This window comes from Crotalus tigris, unplaced genomic scaffold (assembly GCF_016545835.1).
Source record: "Crotalus tigris isolate CLP2741 ecotype Arizona unplaced genomic scaffold, ASM1654583v1 scf7180000018055.714482, whole genome shotgun sequence".
Taxonomy (NCBI): domain Eukaryota; kingdom Metazoa; phylum Chordata; class Lepidosauria; order Squamata; family Viperidae; genus Crotalus; species Crotalus tigris.
This window is the reverse complement of record NW_024096798.1, coordinates 417,252-435,721: the sequence shown is the minus strand read 5'-3', so window position 1 is coordinate 435,721 and position 18,470 is coordinate 417,252. Positions and strand designations below refer to the sequence as shown.

The window sequence follows — 18,470 nt, the reverse complement described above, 5'->3', positions numbered from 1 at the left end:
TGCGACCGTTGTTAAGTGAATCACTGCAGTTGTCCAGTTAGCAGCATGGTCGTTCAGCGAATCCGGCTTCCCCATTGACTTGGCTCGCATAGAAAGGGGCCAAAATGGGACCGTAGGAAATTCAGAGGCTTGGCCTTCGATTCATCTTTATGGCGTCATAAAGATGAGTCGGTGGCCAAGCTGCAACTGTCTGTAAATATGAGTCAGTGGCCAAGCCTCTGAGTTTCAATCATATGACCATGGACAGGGGTAGGCAACCTTGGCTCTTTTATGACTCATGGACTTCAGCTCCCAGAATTCCTAAGCCAGCCTGGCTCAGCTTGGAAACCTTTCCCTTTCCCCTCAGCATGGCTGGCTCAGGAATTCTGGGAGTTGAAGTCCACCAGTCACGAAGGGGCCACAGTTCCCCCATGTTGGCTCAGGAATTCTGGGAGTTGAAGTCCACCAGTCATGAAGGGGCCACAGTTTCCCCATGCTGGCTCAGGAATTCTGGGAGTTGAAGTCCACGAATCATAAAAGAGCCAAGGTTGCCTACCCCTGACCATGGAGATGCCACAATGGGTATAAATGTGAAAAAAAGGTCAAAAGTCACTTTTTTCAGTCCCGTTGTAACGACAAACGGTCGCTGGATGAACTGTTGTAAGTCCAGGACTATCTCCATAGAGCCCTTCTGGCAGGAATGATGCGCTATCATCTTATCTGTAAGTGTATTTTATTATCATTTTTTAAAAAAATCTTCTCTCTCTCTCCTGGTACAGGACACGGCGTAAGCTGGAGAAGAATGTGTCTGTAATGACAATGATATTTCAAGAGTGTTCGCCAGGACATCGGGCTCGATGTCCGGAGGACGATATTATCCTGGTTATGGACAGCGCTACGAAACGCGTGCTCCACTATCAGAGGACGCAAGGACTGAAGCACTTCAGTTTTCCCATGGTGTGTGAACCAGGAAGCTAGAAAACAAGCAGCCAGTTTTGCTATAAGTTTAAGACAGGGGTCTTCATACTTGGCCCTTTTATGACTTCTGGACTTCAACTCCCAGAATTCCTCAGCCAGGCACGCGTGCCTGGCTGAGGAATTTTGGGAGTTGAAGTCCACAAGTCATAAAAGGGCCAAGTTTGAAGACCCCTGGTTTAAGAGGATGCACGTCTTAAAGCTGACAAGGATGAGAAAAAAAAAACCATATTAACATACATGTACTTCAATTCCCAGAATTCCCCAGCTAGCAAAGCTGGGAGTTGAAATCCACACATCTTAAATTGGCTTGAGATACACTGAATTAATAGCTAGGAAAACAGCACGGTTCCTTTCAAGGCCCAGTATAGTCATACCTTGGTACTTGGCTGCTTTAATACTCGTTGAATTTGCATTTTGACAGGAAAACTTTGTCCCGATACTCATTTGTTACGCTGCATGCAAGATAGAAATTGTTGGGGTTGGTTGCCTTGTGACGCGCTCCACTTTCCAGCCGAAATAGCTGGAATCACGCCATCTTATCTTAGCCTCTGTGGTCATTTTGTGTATTTTTGCACCTTTATTTCCCCTCATCAGTACAGATGAAATGTTTTTATTTTATTTAAGTGTTTATTAATTTTTAGGTTTATTTCTCATGTAAAGCAATGATATACAAAGCCTATCTTTTTTACACAGTGGCTTAAAATGTGGTTTGAGAACGCATTCAGGTTTTTTATATTATTCCTTATGGGAAAATTTTGTTTGGTGCTTGTCATTTCTCTGTACTCATCATCTCCTGGACCCAATTAGCAACAAGTACTGAGGTTCCAACTGTATTAATAGATTAGGAATTGGTTATCAATTCGGTTTGGATGGTGGCCTTGGGCAGTTCATTCTAGATCAGGCTTGGATTGTCAATGCTCACTGTAGGACTAATGGATGGATTAATATAAACATGTACTTTTAAGAGGTAGCAAGCTTGGTTTTTGGTTCACTGTCCTCTTGGGACAGCTTGAATGCAAGTACTAACAAACGATTTTATAAGTGAAACTGATTCTCCATTTTGTTAGACAAGCCCATATAAAGGAGGAGATAAAGCAGATACTCATAATAATAATAAAGTTGGAAAGGACCTTGGAGCGGTATATAAGTCTAAGTGCTATTGCTATTCTTCCTTCCTGCCTCCCTCTCTTTTTCTTTGCATCCTCTCTCTCTCTTCTCTCTCTCTCTCTCTCTCTCTCTCTCTCTCTCTCTCTCTCTCTCTCTCTCTCTCTCTCTCTCTCCCTCCCTCCCTCTCTTCTTCTTTGCATCCTCCTTTCTGCCTGCCTGCCATGATTAACAATGCAGTATTGCAGGTTAATTCACTGCCCACAGCCAGCAGTTCGATCCATACCTGCTCAAGGTTGACTCAGCCTTCCATCCTTCCGAGGTCGGTAAAATGAGCACCCAGATTTTTGGGGGCAAAGAGGCTGACTCTGTAAACCGTTTAAAGAGGGGCTGTAAAGCACTACGAAGCAGTATATAATTGCTATTGCCCTGGGTAGCTGTCGTGTGATTCCCCCCCCCCCCCGTGCTCTGCTCTAGTCCAGGGCTTTTCAATCTTTTCACCCATCCTACCACTTTTAGGATATGGCAATATCTGAGTACCACCAGTCGCCTAGCAAGATGTCAAAAACTTGATGACCAAAAAAAAAAAAAAGGAAAAATGTTATAACATACAGGTAGTCGAAGTTACAATGGCACTGAAAAAAGTGCTCCCCAAGGCACAGCCGAGCAAGACACCTGCCTGCCCACCCGGCGGCGCTCTTCTTCCTGTCCGAGGTTTTCATTGTTGTGAGCATTTCTGTTGAGGATTGGCAGCGAGGGTGGGGTGGGGGGGGGTGTTTGGTTTTTATTCCCCCAGTCTGCTGGGTGGTTGCAGCAGGTTTTGGTCACTTCACATGACCCTGGGACACTGTGACCGTCATAAATATGAATCAGTTGCCAAGCATCTGAATGTAAATCACAAGACCCTGGAGATGCTGCAACATTCCAGCTGATTGGCACTTTTGCGCTCAGCAGAAGCGCCAGGATCAGCGCCGACTTCCAGCTGGAGCCTGGCGCTTCCGCTGAGCCCTGACAGCCCTGCAGCTCGAGTCATCTCTCACTCAGGCTTGTGCGGTGCTGCCACTGGTTCAGCTCATTCCCCTCCCCTGCTACCACTTTTCTAGAATGGTCACGTACCACCTGCCAGGTGCCAATATACCACAGGTGGTCCCCGTACCACTGGTTGAAAAGCCCTGCTTTAGTCTCTTCAAGAGAACCATTCCCAGCTAGCAGAGAGTAGCTTTGGAAGCGAATGAATATAGGTAGGTCTTTGCTGTATTTTTTTGTTCGTTTGTTTCTTCTAGAGCTTGTTTCACAGCCACGTCGAAGAAGTGCAAGTGCGGAACGATTTGCTAGACTGCCATATTAGCATCTGTTCTCCCCAGGTATGTGGTACGAAAAGCATCGAGCAGACCTTGCTTGTATTCTCTCATCATGCCAAATTATAATTTGCTTAACCATGGTTGGGTGGATGACTCCAGGACACCACAACCCTCGTAAACACGTGCCAGCTGCCGTTTTTGATCATATCACCAGGGGGAATGCTGAAATGGTTGTAAGTATGAAAAAGAGTCGTGAGTCATTTTTTTTGGTGCCGCTGTTAACTTTGGGCGCTAAATGAAGTATTCTAAATTGAGGACTCCCTCTGGAGCCCTCCGTGTTCCTTTTTTGGCACTTCAGTCTATACTTTGGATGAGACACATTCATAGTTCTTCGTGCCAGAGATTGAGACGCTCTTGTTTCAGACACAGTTATAACATTAAAAGTTGTATTAAAAAAACAACCTTTTTTGTTCTTCCCTGGTAGGTGACCGAGCTGTTTACAGATAATTTTGATTATCAAACTCGGGATGACTTTGTACGTGGCCTGTTGGTGAATGAAGAGGTAAATATGTAGTGGGAATAATAATAATAATAATAATAATAATAATAATAATAATAAGAAGAAGAAGAAGAAGAAGAAGAAGAAGAAGAAGAAGAAGAAGAAGAAGAAGAAGAAGAAGAAGAAGAAGAAGAAGAAGAAGAAGAAGAAGAAGAAAGTTGTTGTTGGAAGGGACCTTGGAGGTCATCTAGTCCAACCCCTGCTCAGGCAGGAAACCCTATACCATTTCAGACAAATGGCTGTCCAGTCTTTTCTTAAAAACCCAAATTCCAGACCAGATTCTTACTGATTCCTGATGATTTGCGGAAGCTAAGACACCTTAATAATAACAGTAATAATTCATTAAACCTGCAGGCCACCACAATAGCACAAAAATTATAAATTTATGTATTTATTAAACTTACATGCCACCCATTTCACATAGAGGTGATTCTAGGCTGCTTGCAATTGACAAAAGCATCAAGGTGAAACATTAAGACAATAAAGATCTCAGGGGCTGCTCCAAAGAAAAGGGAGTCAAGCTATTCTCCAAAGCATTTGAAGGCAGGACAAGATGTAACGGATGGAAACTAATCAAGGAGAGAAGCAACCTAGAATTAAGGAGAAACTTCCTGACAGTGAGAACAATTAACTAGTGGAACAACCTGCCTCCAGAAGCAGTAAATGCTCCAACACTGGAAGTTTTTAAGAAGAGACTGGACAGCCATTTGTCCGAAATGGTATAGGGTTTCCTGCCTCAGCAGGGGGTTGAACTAGATGACCTCCAAGGTCCCTTCCAACTTTATTATTATTATCCATTTTTCAGTGCCGTTGTAACTTTGAACGGCCACTAAGCAAATAGTTGTAAGTCTTGGACTACTTGTAACGGTCCAGATGACATCCCAAGGAGAATATTCCTGACAGAACAATCAGTGGAAGGGTTGGAAGGGACTTCAGAAGGCCATCTAGTCCAACCCCCTGCTCGAGCAGAAGACCCTTACAGAATCATAGAATACCAGAAAGTTTGAGGTCTTTCCTAATAGCCCTTCTCTGTTCCTCAGGTCCTTGGGAACCAGATCCATATGTATGTGACCTCAGAAGAATACGGTGCCTCTGTTTCCAATTTGTCGATGTACGAGTCAGTGTCCTCAGACATTCTGCAACGTTGTGTCTATCCCATAACCCCAGAGATGAACTTCATCAACGGGAAGCAAAGTTGCACTCATTCCCGCCACAATATTTACCGGGGTGCTGAAGTTAGTCTGGGCCATGAGAGCGTGCTGGAAGAGAACGTACTCGTGGGGCAAGGAACATCGGTGGGCACAAAATGTTGCATAACCAACAGCGTCATTGGGCCCAATTGCAAAATAGGTAAGTTCTGATGCCCGCAAAATAGGGGGCAGTTTGGCCTGAAGAGACCTTTGTCACGCTTGGAGTGCCAGTACAGGAAACATGACGGAAAGAAGTCTTAATACAGGTGGTCCTCAACTTATGACCACAACTGAGCCCCATATTTCTGTGGTCAAGCAAGACATTTGTTGTGTGTTTTGTCCCATTTTACGACCTTTCTCACCTCAGTTAAGTGGATCACTGCAGGTGTTTAGTCAGTAACCCGGTCGTTAAGTGAATCTGGCTTCCCCCATTGGCTTTGCTTGTCGGAAAATCGCCAAAGGGGATCACGTGACCCCGGGGCACACTGCAACCGTCATAAATATGGACCAGTTGCCGAGCGTGCAAATTTTGATCATGTGACCGCAGAGATACTGCAATCGTATGAAAAAGGGTCATAACTCACTGTTCGATGCCGTTGTAACTTGGAATAGGCACTAAGTGAAGCATCGTAAGCCGAGGATTACCTGTAATTGTTGAACCCTGAGGGATGGTGATGCAAAATATGAAGACCACCATTCCCGCCAGATTTTGTGCAGTTGCTAATTTACTGGAGAGAAATTTGCAGCTGATTGACTTCAGAGGCAAAACCAGACAGGAAGAGAATGTTAGGATGGCTTGCAGTAGTCTAGACCAGGGTTAGGCAACCTTGGCTCTTTTATGACTCATGGACTCCAACTCCCAATTCTGGGAGTTGAAGTTTACGAGTCATAAAAGAGCCAAGGTTGCCTACCCCGGTCTAGACACAGACTACATAGGGTAAACGATTGATTTGAATCCAGGTCTTCCCCATCACATGTAAAGTGAGGCTCTCTTGATTGAGTATTGCTAAGCCAGAGAGGAGTTAAGTGAATCTGGCTTTTCATTAACTTGGCTTGTTGGAAGCTGGCTGGGAAGCTTACACATGGTGATCATGTGACCCCCCCCCCCGGATAGTGTAACTATCATAAATACATGTCAGCTAGCCAGCACCCAAATTTTGATCATGTGACTATTGGGAGGCTACAGTGGTTGGAAGTGTGAAAGCCGGTCATAAGCCAGTGCAGTTGTAACTTGGAACGGTCACTAAAACGAACGATTGTAAATGGAGAACCACCTACATCATGGCTTCTGAGCTGTAGGACTTAATGCAAAGGAAAAACAAACCACATTACGCCATGGGACAGTGAATAGACACAACTAGCTTATGTATTGTAAGCAGACACCTGGATGAGGATGGCATAAAGTGATGGTTTGTGTTTTCGGGTACCGATCAGGTAACGGCGTCCTTCTGGACTGGGCTTTCCTGTGGAATGACGTCCATATAGGAGACGGTGTAAAAATCTATCGGTCCATCGTTTGTGACGAGGCAGAGGTGAAGGAAGGCGTAACGTTGAATCCTCATTGCGTCATCACTTCCCAGGTGAGTTGGAGGAAGCACGTTTTTGTTATTTTATTCTCCAGCAGGATGGCTGTAGAGTCCAATGAATGGGTTCTATGACGGCCTTCCTGCCTGGCAGACTGGGTAAAAACTTCGGCCACACCTCTTCCTCTGCGTGTGACCCCAGTTTTGACTCAGTCTCGAAGCCTGGTAGAAGTGCGAGAAGCAGCTCTCAGAACAATAGGAATTTATCCCAAAAGAAAAAGAAAGGAATCCTCTTCCTTCCATTTGAATGAAAAGCTCTCTGGCAGCTGATAGAACTTAAAAGGCACAGCCAGGATCGGCGGAGTTGTGAGTGGGGCGTCAGGGCGGCTAGCAGGGGAGGCTTGGAACGGGGCCGGATCGCTCGTCGATATCCGGCCCGCCGAGCAGCTGTTTGGCGCGGGGATCCCACCGGGTTGTTCGTCGCCCTCCGATCCGACAAACAGCTGAGTGGCCGGCTCGGCTTGGCCGACAGAACCGAGGTGCCGCTCAGCGTGAAACAGCTGAGCCGCGCGGGAAGCGGCAAACCGCGGCGCCGCTCGGCATCGATCAGCTGAGCGGCGCGAAAAGCAGCCCTGACTAGAACAGAGCCTTAACGCTGTTTCCTTCCCTCAGAGGAGAGGCGCAGCCCCCTTAAAACCCAAGGAGTCTTCCTTACTGTTGAATTCAAGGATCCGCCATTGTTTAAACCGCGTGGCTTCCCGGACTACCTTTGGGAGGCGTGGCTTCCTCCCATTCGCCATTTTGAACAAGCGGATCTCCCGCCGTATTTTCCCTTGGGGGTGGGGCTACTACCCGGACTCCATTTCCCTGCAGACAAAAAAGGGATACCTTTAGGCAAGGATCTGAGGTTCCTCAAGAAATTGAGGCAAGAGGAAGGAAAAGGGAAAAGGAAGAGAACCGTTCTGATCGTGGTCTGCTGCTACAGCCACAGACTGGGGGAGAGAGAGATATAAACTGCTCTTGTCTGGACTAGGTGAGGAGGTGAGGAGGAATATTTTTCCCTGACTGTTCCTATAGTGACCTTTAGTCACTGCCTTGCAGGATCTTCTGTCCAAAGAATCCTGTCTGTCCGGCCATTGTTTGTATAGGCAGAAGAGGGCACAGCCCCAAGCATCTGCATCTGATCTGCGTACCTCAGTCCCCCATTCCAGGCATTGCCTACTCGGGGTGTCTGGCACAATGGCAGACAATGTCTCGTATTCAGTCACACAGGTCCCTCAATTGTCCCCCCCACAGCAACAACAAAAACGCAGATCCTCTGAATCAGAGGTGGGGGGGGAAGAAGAAGGCTAAAACAAAGCACCTTACTCAGAAGGGACAGTCTAAAACGGCTGAGCGAGAGGCTTTGAGGAGACATTTGGCTTTAGAAAGACAAATTAGCAGGGCACAGAGAACCAATGCCAATGGGACAAATCCGGTTTCCCCTGTCCCAGTGGTGGCACCCAGCACAGAACCTACTGCCGAGGAAGTGCTCAAGACCTGGTCTCCTCCTGGGGAAACTGAACAGTTAGATTCCTCCACTCTCTCCTCACCAGATTCTTCACCTGACCACACCCCAGCGCCTCAACCCAGAGACAAAGCGCAGGAGAACATATGGTCGGCACAATTTCAGGCATTCATGCAGGACGCATTCTCCCAGTTCATGGCTTCTAAGGGGCAAGTGGCTTTTCACACACCCCGTAAGGGGCGAGCTAGGCCACCCCCTACCAACATCTCTGAGACTTCCTCTCAACTTGGAGAGGGTGACTCAGTAGACCTTGACATGTCAGACATGCCCCTCTCGGAGGATGAGGAGACCGCACCTGAGCAGGCGACGAGCTCTGGCCTCTTTAACCCAGCGCTCTTAAAATCACTCCTGATAAAGGCAGTTTCCACGGTCAGTCTAACATCAGTACAGGATGAAAAGCCCTCCACAAGCAGGGAGGCCAATCCTCTATTTGCCAAAAAGGTTCCACAGGATAAGTACATTCCTTGTCCGGAGGTCTTTATGACCACGCTGGAGGAACAATGGTCATCACTTGCAAGCCCGCCGGCACCTAATAGCGCGGAAAGAAAGCTCTTCAACCTATCTCCCTCCTTCTCGAACATGCTAGAGGTTCCTACTGTAGATAACCCCTTGATCTCATTATTCTCTACCTCCGCGATTCCAGGAGACCTGGCGGAGGTCTTGAAACCTGAGGAGAAGAAATTTGAACACTCCCTCCGTCGTTCCCACATGGCTGCAGCCTGGGCGGCCAGAGCAGCCACTTCATCATCATTCTTCGCGAGGGCCTGTATCATGTGGCTGAGGGAACTGCAGGGCACGGTGCCTCCAGACCAGGTCAGAGTACACCAAACATTGGCCAAGCTCCTCGCGGCCTCTCAATTCGTGTCTGACGCTTCACTGTACGCACCAAAGTATGCGGCAAGATCCATTGCGGCCACAGTGGCCTCGCGTAGGCTACTGTGGCTCAAAAATTGGAAGACAGACCTGAGGTCCAAATGGCGTCTATCGACGTCCAAGTACAGTGGAGAAGCCTTATTTGGGTCCATACTGGACCCACATGTCAGCGAAGGCAGAGACAAGAAAAAAATCCTAGTACACCCATCAAAGAAGTTAGACAGGAGAGGCAGTCAGGATTTCCGGAGACAGGGCTTCCGCCCAGGAAGCCCCTGGGAATGGAGACAGCCCTTTCGATCAGGGCAATCCTGGGACTGGCCCAGAGGCTCACGATCCTTCTATCCGAGACAGGATCGAACCCAGGATCGCCAAAGCCCGGGAGCCAGAGGCCAGTTCCAGTCCAGACGCCCATATAGGGGAGCGGGAGGCAGATCCTTTAAGCGTACCAAGTGACGCCAAACAGGACACTCCCATCGGGGGTCGGTTAGGAAACTTCATCGAGGTCTGGGAGCAGACCACCACCGACGCCTGGGTCTTGGAAACGATCAGGCATGGCCTGACCTTAGACTTTTGTTCTCCCCCACCAAACCGGTTCATCAGATGCCCCATCTCCAGAAAGGTACACAAGACGAGGCTGATAACTTCGGCCATAGCTCACCTCCTGTCAATTCAAGCCATAGAGAGGGTACCAAAGGAAGAGGAGGGAAGAGGATTTTATTCCATCCTCTTCGTTATTCCAAAGACATCAGGAGGGTGGAGAGCAATATTGGACCTGAAGGGCCTGAATCATTTCATAAAGTACAGGAAGTTCAAGATGCACTCATTGAAATCCATCCTAGCCAGCGTCAGGGAAGACGATCTATTATCCTCAATAGATCTCACAGAGGCGTACCTACACATTCCCATCCATCCCAGCTACCGGAAATTCCTCAGATTTACCTACGCGGGCCGACATTACCAATACAGGGCCTTACCCTTCGGACTATCTTCAGCACCAAGGGTATTTACCAAGACCCTAGCTGTAATAGCAGCCCATCTCAGGCTGATGCCGGTTCGCGTACAGTTTTATCTGGACGACATCTTGATTCAGTCCAGATCTCAGGAACAAGCAAGGGCAGACCTCAAGACCACAATCCGAACCCTACAGGGGCATGGATTCTCGGTCAATTTAAGCAAGAGCCACCTCATCCCCTCAAGGAGGCTGCAACACCTAGGAGCGGTGATAGACACGTCACAGTGCAGGGTATACCTGTCCCAGGAGCGACGGATCAGCATATCCAAGCTGATTCACCAAATTCAAAAGATCAAGAGAGTGCCCTTGATACAGCTCTCGAAGCTCCTGGGAAAGATGATATCTTGCATGGGCATCATCCCATGGGCAAGGCTCCACTCAAGGGAGTTGCAGTGGTTCCTCCTACCCTACCAGAGGAGGAACCTCAGCACTTCCAACAGGAGAGTGCTGGTACCAGCACAGGTGATGAGATCACTAGAATGGTGGCTATCCCCCACGACACTCAGGGGGAGCATATTCAGGGAACCGAACAGGGTCACACTCACGACGGACTCGAGCCTGTTCGGTTGGGGAGCGCACCTGGGAAGCCAGATAGCACAGGGCCAGTGGGGACAGAAGGACCTGTCACACAGCATCAACTGGCTAGAGCTCCGGGCCATCCACCTGGCCCTTCGTCATTTCTCACACCTAGTAACAAGGAGGCACGTCCTCGTACTAACAGACAACATAGCAGCCAAGGCACATGTAAACAAGGAGGGAGGAACGCGATCAGCGGAACTAATGAAAGAGGCATTGGCTCTGGCTCGGTGGGCAGAAACCAATGTGAGTTCCATCAGAGCGGAACACATCTCAGGAGAGACAAACACCCAGGCAGACTCCCTGAGCAGAGCCAGGGTGGACCAGTCGGAATGGCGTCTGGATCCGGCTCTGTTCGAGGAGATCTCCCGGAGATTCGGACAACCACATCTAGATCTATTTGCCAATCACAAGAACACACAACTCCCCAGGTTCTTCTCCAGATTCCCGTCCCCGGGATCAGAGGGAACGGATGCTCTCAGGTGTCAGTGGCCGGCGCAACTCCTGTACGCCTTCCCACCGCTGCCCTTAATACCAGCGACCATACGCAAGCTGATTCTGGAAGGCGCAGAGATAGTCTGCATTGCCCCTCACTGGCCACGGCGCCCGTGGTTTGCCGACCTCTTAGACCTCTCGATCTCACCTCCGTGGAGGATTCCCCCGGACAGGGTAAAACTCAGTCAGGGCAAGCTTGTGCATCCAGAACCCCAGTGGCTACAACTAGCCGCTTGGCATTTGAGCGGCAAAGCTTAACCAAACAATCTTATTCGGCAGGCGTGATATCGATCATACAGGCATCACGAAGAGCGTCCACTAACAGGATTTACGACGCTACATGGAAAGGGTTTTGTAGGTGGTGCGCTTCCTTTCGCCTAGACCCGACCGCAGTATCTATCCCTAATATCCTAGATTACCTCTTGGAGGGTCTTAATAAGGGCCTATCAGTCAACACCATCCGCAGGCAGATATCGGCCCTCTCAACCGTACTCTCCTGCGACAACTTAACCTCCCTAGCGCATCATCCAGCGGTTAATGCCTTTTTAAAAGGGGCAACTAACACAAAACCCCCTGTCATACACAGGTACCCGTCTTGGAACCTGCCTAAGGTCCTTCTAGCCTTAACATCAGCACCCTTCGAACCTCTTGAATCATGTTCCCTCCATCACCTATCAATGAAGGTAGCTTTCCTTGTGGCAATCACTTCAGCAAGGAGAATCTCAGAACTAGCAGCACTGTCAGTAAGGAAGGATCTGTGTACCTTCTTCAAAGACAGGGTCGTTCTTAGACCAGACCCGGCCTTCATTCCGAAGGTAAATAGCATCTTTCACAGATCTCAGGAACTGACACTTCCTGATTTCTGTCCAAGACCCAAACATAGGCTAGAACACAGGTGGCACAAGCTGGACGTGCGGAGAGCGCTGTGTTTCTACGTGAAACGCACCTCGGCTTTCCGAAAGACTGAAGCATTATTTGTGTCTTTTCAACCATCAACTATGGGAAAGAAGGTGTCTTCTTCCACCATAGGCAGGTGGATCAGAGCCTGCATAGCGCATGCCTACGCATCGCAGGATTTGCCAGCACCCACTCATGTGACTGCCCACTCAACTCGGAGTGCGGCCACATCTGCGGCGTGGCTAACGCAAGCACCGGTAGAAGAGATTTGCAAGGCCGCAACCTGGTCTTCACCTTCGGTTTTCATTCGGCATTACCGTTTAGACTCCCTAGCGGCAGCAGACGCGGCTTTTGGCAGAAGAGTTCTTCAACAAGTCGTATCTGCTCAGAGTTCGGTAGCCTAGACATTCCCTCCCAGGGGGACATGAGGGCTTTGGTATGTCCCATTCATTGGACTCTACAGCCATCCTGCTGGAGAAGGGGCGTTGTCTTACCTGAACGCCTTTTCTCAGCAGGATGATGTAGAGTCCAAGCCCACCCAGGGGATAGGTCTAGGCAGGGATATAATAAATATATAATAAAGAGCTGCAAGGTTAATGTCAACAAAGTTTCTCGCCTAAGTCAAAACTGGGGTCACACGCAGAGGAAGAGGTGTGGCCGAAGTTTTTACCCAGTCTGCCAGGCAGGAAGGCCGTCATAGAACCCATTCATTGGACTCTACATCATCCTGCTGAGAAAAGGCGTTCAGGTAAGACAACGCCCCTTTTAGTTCTGAAACAGCAACACTTCTTCATCTTGGCAATTCTTAAGTTGTACGGACTTTTAACGCCTAAACTGGTGGCTAAGGAATTCTGGAAGTAGAAGTCCACACATCTTAGAATTAGTTGCGAAGTCTGTAAATGGAGGGGGGGGGGTTGTCAAAGGTGAGAAATCAAAACATCTTGGGACAGATTAAATGTCGCCCACCATTTGCCCTGTCCCTTCCTTGGTCGTCTTTGAATCCATTGGTAGTTCAAAAAGCAGTGTCCGTGTTCATCTGGGGGCTGACAGTTTGTAAAAACTCCCCTACAAAACCTTGAATGCCCTCTTAAATTGGGGTGGGTAGGTGGTGGTCAAGTGCAGGAAATAAGGACTCTATAGACCAGTGGTGGTGAAGCCATGGCACGCGTGCCAGAGGCGGCACTCAGAGCCCTCTCTGTGGGCACACGCGCCATGCCCTGGAGATGGCAACCGTCCCTCTAAAATCAGCTGCCTGCTAACTTGCCGAAGTCCCACATGGCCGGATGCATCTCAGCATGGCTGGTTTCCCTCCCCCCTGTCCCATCCCTCCGGGCCTCGCATGCTCTCCTTTTTCCGGGCACGACCCACTGCATCTATGCTTCTCTGAACTGCTGGGGGCAGGCTGCGGAGCCCCAGAGTGCACCGGTCGAGAGACTGGCAGGCTGTGGCTGCTGATGGACACTGTTGGCCCTCATGCGCTCACTGGCCTCTGTGTGTGTGGGCCGATGGTGTCAGGCAGCAGCCGCCCCGGCCCCTAGCCCGCCTTGCCCTGCGGCAATGGCACTCCTGCCCTGCCTTGCCTTGCCTCACCCTGCAGGACGAGTTTCCTGCCCACCGCCTCACCTGCCAGAGACCCCCTGGATCTCCCCCAACCCTTCCCAGCCCCCACAGGCATCCCTCCCCATGAGCAACATCGAGGTGACCACGCCCACCTTGACCACACCCACCCAGTCTGCCATGACCACACCCATGCCCCTCCAATGGGCCACACCCACCTGGCACCCAGTGATAAATAAGTGGGTTTTGGGTTGCAGTTTGGCCACTCGGTCTCTAAAAGGTTTGCCATCACTGCTATAGACAGTTCAAATGAATACATAGGTTTATTGTAGGCTGAAGCTCTCTAGAAGAATCTGAACTACTAACAGTCAAAACAAATTGGCGGGAGATAAGAGTCAAAGGAAGTCAAGGCGGGCTGGATTTAGATCTCTTGTGGGCACGCAGGGACTCGAGACTGATGACGTGTTTGACCCCTCCTCTCCTACCGGCAGCTACAGAAGGTCCTTGAGATTACAGGCTGCTCCCATCCTTCTCTAAATTGTTTTATCATGAAACACGGCACCCTGTCTTGCTTGCTCAGCAAGGAAGAGGCGCTCAGAATGAGATGTGGATAGAAGCTTGACCTCACAGCCAATTTGTCCGGTTAGATCCCAGAGGCTGGGCCTCCTTCAGGTCCTTTCGGCCAAGCAGTGCCATTTGGCGGGGCCGCGGGGGAGGGCTTTCTCTGTGATGGCGCCCACGTCTTGGAACCAGCTCCCCCCGGAGATTAGGACCGCTCCCACCCTGTTGGTTTTCCACAAGCTGCTTAAGACCTGGCTTTTCCGGCAGGCCTGGGGTTTATAAAATCTGACCCCTGGATGAATGTTAATGTATTGTTTGTTTTGTCATGTTATATGTTGTTTTTATTGTTAGTCGCCCGGAGTCCTGCGGGAGTGGGGCGGTTTATAAATTTAAAAAATAAAAAATAAAATAATAAATAAATTCTCTTGCTGCTTTCTTGGGGACCTGGGTTCCTCCCCACCCCCAGTTGAGTGAATGGGAAGCTGGAAATCTGCAAGCCTTTTTACTTCCTGGCGGAAGTAAATGTGGAAACGTTGCTTGTTTGTAGGTGGTGGTGGGGCCTAAGAAGGTCTTCCCAGAAGGCACAGTCATCTCCCTGCATCCTGCAGATGAAGAAGAGTACGACGAGGATGAATTCAGCGACGATGCGGATGTGAACAAGGAGGAGAGCAAAGTGAAGCCAAAAGGTACGGGAAAAACTGGTCCGGGGGATTTATTGGAGCGTGAGACTGTCCTCCTGCAGGGTTTTCTAGGGGTGACAGGCTAGCAGTCTTCCAATATTTGAGGGGCTGCCCCAAAAGAAGCGGTCAACCTGTTCTCCAAAGCACACGAAGGCAGGACAAGAAGCAACGGATGGGAACTACCGTAAATGCTGGGGTACAAGGTGACCCGGCGTATAAGACGACCCCCGTCTTTGGCGCTGAGTCGCATTCCTAGAACGTCGTCTTATACGCCGGAAACTACCAGTATTTCTGGCCTATAAGACGACTCGGCGTATAAGACGACCCCGGTCTTTGGCGTCAATTTTAACGCTTGCAGAAGTCGCCTTATACGCCGGCATATACGGTAATCAAAGAGAGAAGCAACCTAGAACTAAGGAGACATTTCCTGACAGTGAAAGCAATTAATCAGTGGAACGACCTGCGTCCAGAAGTGGTGGGTGCTCCGACACTGGAAGAGATTGGACAGCCCCTTGTCTGACATGGGTCTCCTGCTTGAGCAGGGGGGGGTTGGACTAGAAGACCTCCAAGGTCCCTTCCAACTCTGTTATTTTGTTATTCTCTTCCGCCTTTTTCCCTTGGGAGCCTGCTAAGGAGTAAGGATAAGGATTAATAACTGCTAAGGAATAAGCAGCTGGAGAAAGATTCTGCTTTGAGCGAGTAGGTGGGAAGGAGATGATGACGAATGGCTGTCCAGTCTCTTCTTAAAAACCTCCAGTGTTGGAGCATTCACTGCTTCTGAAGGCAGGCTGTTCCACTGATTAATTGTTCTCACTGTCAGGAAGTTTCTCCTTAGTTCTAGGTTGCTTCTCTCCTTGATTAGTTTCCACCCGTTGCTTCTTGTCCTGCTTCCAGGTGCTTTGGAAAATAGCTTGATTCCCTCTTCTTTATGGCAGCCCCTGACGTTTCTTGCAGACGTTTCTTTACGAAACTAAGTAACACCATTGAGGGGATTGTACTTTTGCTATCCCCCCATACGTGGGGCAGATCCCACGAATGGCTGAATACACGGAAGAAGGCTCCTGACACGGAGGTTTTCTTGGGGTGGGACTGCCCCGAACCGAAGTCCGGGAACTACTTTATTGATTACAGTATGCAAATAAGCATTGATTACATGTGATACATTTGTGCCATACATATAATTTCTTGCTGCGCCATAAGCTTAAAACCACTCCCATTACTTAGTCTCAGAGCATGTCAAGAGTACATGTCATGTTTGACCTATATTGCCCACCTGGCGACACAAAACAAAACCATGTGGTTAGTGCCTTCTCGAGCTTAGTTCTGCATAACATCCTGTTTAACTGTCATGCGGTTTGCCATTTGTGTTACGAGCTAGCGAGCTTTGCCGCAGACGTTTCCTCTAGAAAGGGCAAAGAAAGGGCAAGGAGGGGGCGAGGAGGGGGCTACAACTCCAACATCTCCCCTGTCTTTTTCTAATTAAAGGAAAAATCATCTTCTTTACTGCTAAGGGTTATGGCTAAAGGGTCCGGTATGTCCATGGTTGGCAGTTTCTTGTACCTAACCAGGTGTATGGTCCTTTTGAGGAAAATATATTTTTCTGCTCCTTTTTAATATTTCCTTCAGGGGGGGCTAACTTCCATCAATATCCCCACTTTGTGCCTTAAGTGTGTAAATGTATGACATTAAAATTGATCTGGTCAGAGAGACTTGGTAGGCAAGCTTTTAAACTATTAAGCAAAAAAAGGAAAGAAAATTAAAACATTAATGGAGGCAGCAGAAAAAGATCCCTTTAGTGGCATCTATAAAGTTCTAAAAGTTAGGGCAAAATTTTGTTAGGTGGAAAAGAAATTTATAGTATCCAATATTCTGTGCCAATCATTTTCAAATGTTGGATGTCACCTTTAGCTTCCAGTCAGGTTTGCATACCTCCCAAAAGTCTCCACAGCCATGGTTTTCCTTAATACATGACCACTGGCTGCCCAATTTCAAGGGTTGTTTCCTGCCTTAGCTCTTAATTCAGTGCATCCAGGTTTGTAATGTCCAATATGCCAGTCTATTAAATTTTCTTTAAATTGCACATAATGAGGTCTAGGAATCCCAATCTGAGCTCACCAGTGCAAGATATTCAGGGCTGAAGTTTGGGATTTTTCCTGTTGCCTCCTTAGTCAGGGCATATGAATTGCAAATCACCTGAGGGGGCCTAGTTCCCTCCCCCTTGTTATCTGTTGAAAGTTGGTCCCACAAAGCTTTGGTGCAATAGAGCAAAAATCAGCCTGAGGAACTTTACTAAAGATAGGTGGAGGAGATAAACTTAAGTGTAATCCTGAATGGTGTGTGTGTGTGCATGTATGTGCAGCTACTTTTACAAAATAGTCAATACAAACATTCTGGATCAATTTTCCCTCCCACCAGATAGAAGTTCAAGGTGTTCAGTACTTGTTCTGCCACATATTCCCGAGTGCCATCTCTCTATTAATACATTCAACTGGCTTGTTACAATACAAATGGGGCAAGAAAAAAAAAGTTTACAATGAGTTTCCACCCTCCCCCCACAGTCTTAATTTTCTCTTTTGAGGCTTTACATGGCACCACCTTCCTTCTGCAGCTCTCACAGGCATCTGGGGAAATGGTAGGACTTGGGAAAATGTTCCACTCAGATTGCATGGTGGCTTTTTAGTGGATGGCTGGATTCAAAACTCAATTCCATGGCTCAAATGGATGGAGGCAGCATCTGGGTCTGTGTGTTCTGCTTCCAAAGGCTTGGGAGAGGGTTTCAGGGCTGAAAGATACAAGAACAGGGTCTCCCCCCCCCCCTTTCTGGGTGGACTCTACCAGGAGAGGCAGACAAAAGGTATGGAGAACAAAGGACAGGAAAAGAATTGAAAGGGGGGTAGCTTGCAGACAGTTTGAAAATGCTGAAAACTCCAAATAGTTTTAAAAGCCTAATATTTTAAGGTGTAGAACTTGTCAAGGGTAGGAGAACATTTATTCTAAAATAGACCACATCATTTTAGAGATTAGAAAATGCTTATTTGTTTCAGAAAAGTTTCATAGTAGTTTCACCAGTAAGTTTTAGGATATGAAAAGTAACTTAGGAAAATTATTTCCCCACACAGACACACATTTTTCAGAAAAAGGATAGATGAAATACATACAGTAAATGCAAGTGAAACTTTTCCAACAGATAAATTTAAAATAATCCCTCCTGGTAACTTAAGGCTGTTCTTGAGCGTACACAGAGAGAAAGAAAAACAAACAAACAAACAAATACAATTCTTTTTCTTCACTCTGTTTGTTGGCTAGACAAACAGAATGAGGTATTTCCTTTTTGTGGCTTATTTTAAGCAGAATTTCTAGCAAACTTTAAAATTCTTTTTCCTTTAGATTTGAAATAATTAATAGTCACAGTTTTACACATCCTGATCATTCATGAAAATACTTTCCTAATTTAACCCACACAGATTGTTTGAGTGACCCCTCTTCAGGGTAGGTTGGGCATTGTTGATAAACATATTTTAGCAGACTGACCAGGTCTGACTTGGTGGGAACGGCCAGATTTTTCCATTATTAAGTCGGGTCTTGGTCAATTCCCTAAGTTCGTGGAGGTGCGCAACC

General features: G+C 48.0%; 1 protein-coding gene across 2 annotated transcripts in view; it reads left to right on the top strand.

Moving 5' to 3' along the window:
- Positions 1–18,470, top strand: part of EIF2B5 (eukaryotic translation initiation factor 2B subunit epsilon) — a 43,382-nt gene that overhangs the window by 13,607 nt on the left and 11,305 nt on the right. For both annotated transcript variants that reach the window (XM_039347211.1, XM_039347213.1), the window contains exons 4-9: positions 759–936; positions 3,345–3,425; positions 3,847–3,924; positions 4,962–5,271; positions 6,546–6,691; positions 14,720–14,858. In XM_039347211.1, the coding sequence (XP_039203145.1) occupies positions 759–936; positions 3,345–3,425; positions 3,847–3,924; positions 4,962–5,271; positions 6,546–6,691; positions 14,720–14,858 (932 nt within the window). The remainder of the gene's footprint in view (positions 1–758; positions 937–3,344; positions 3,426–3,846; positions 3,925–4,961; positions 5,272–6,545; positions 6,692–14,719; positions 14,859–18,470) is intronic.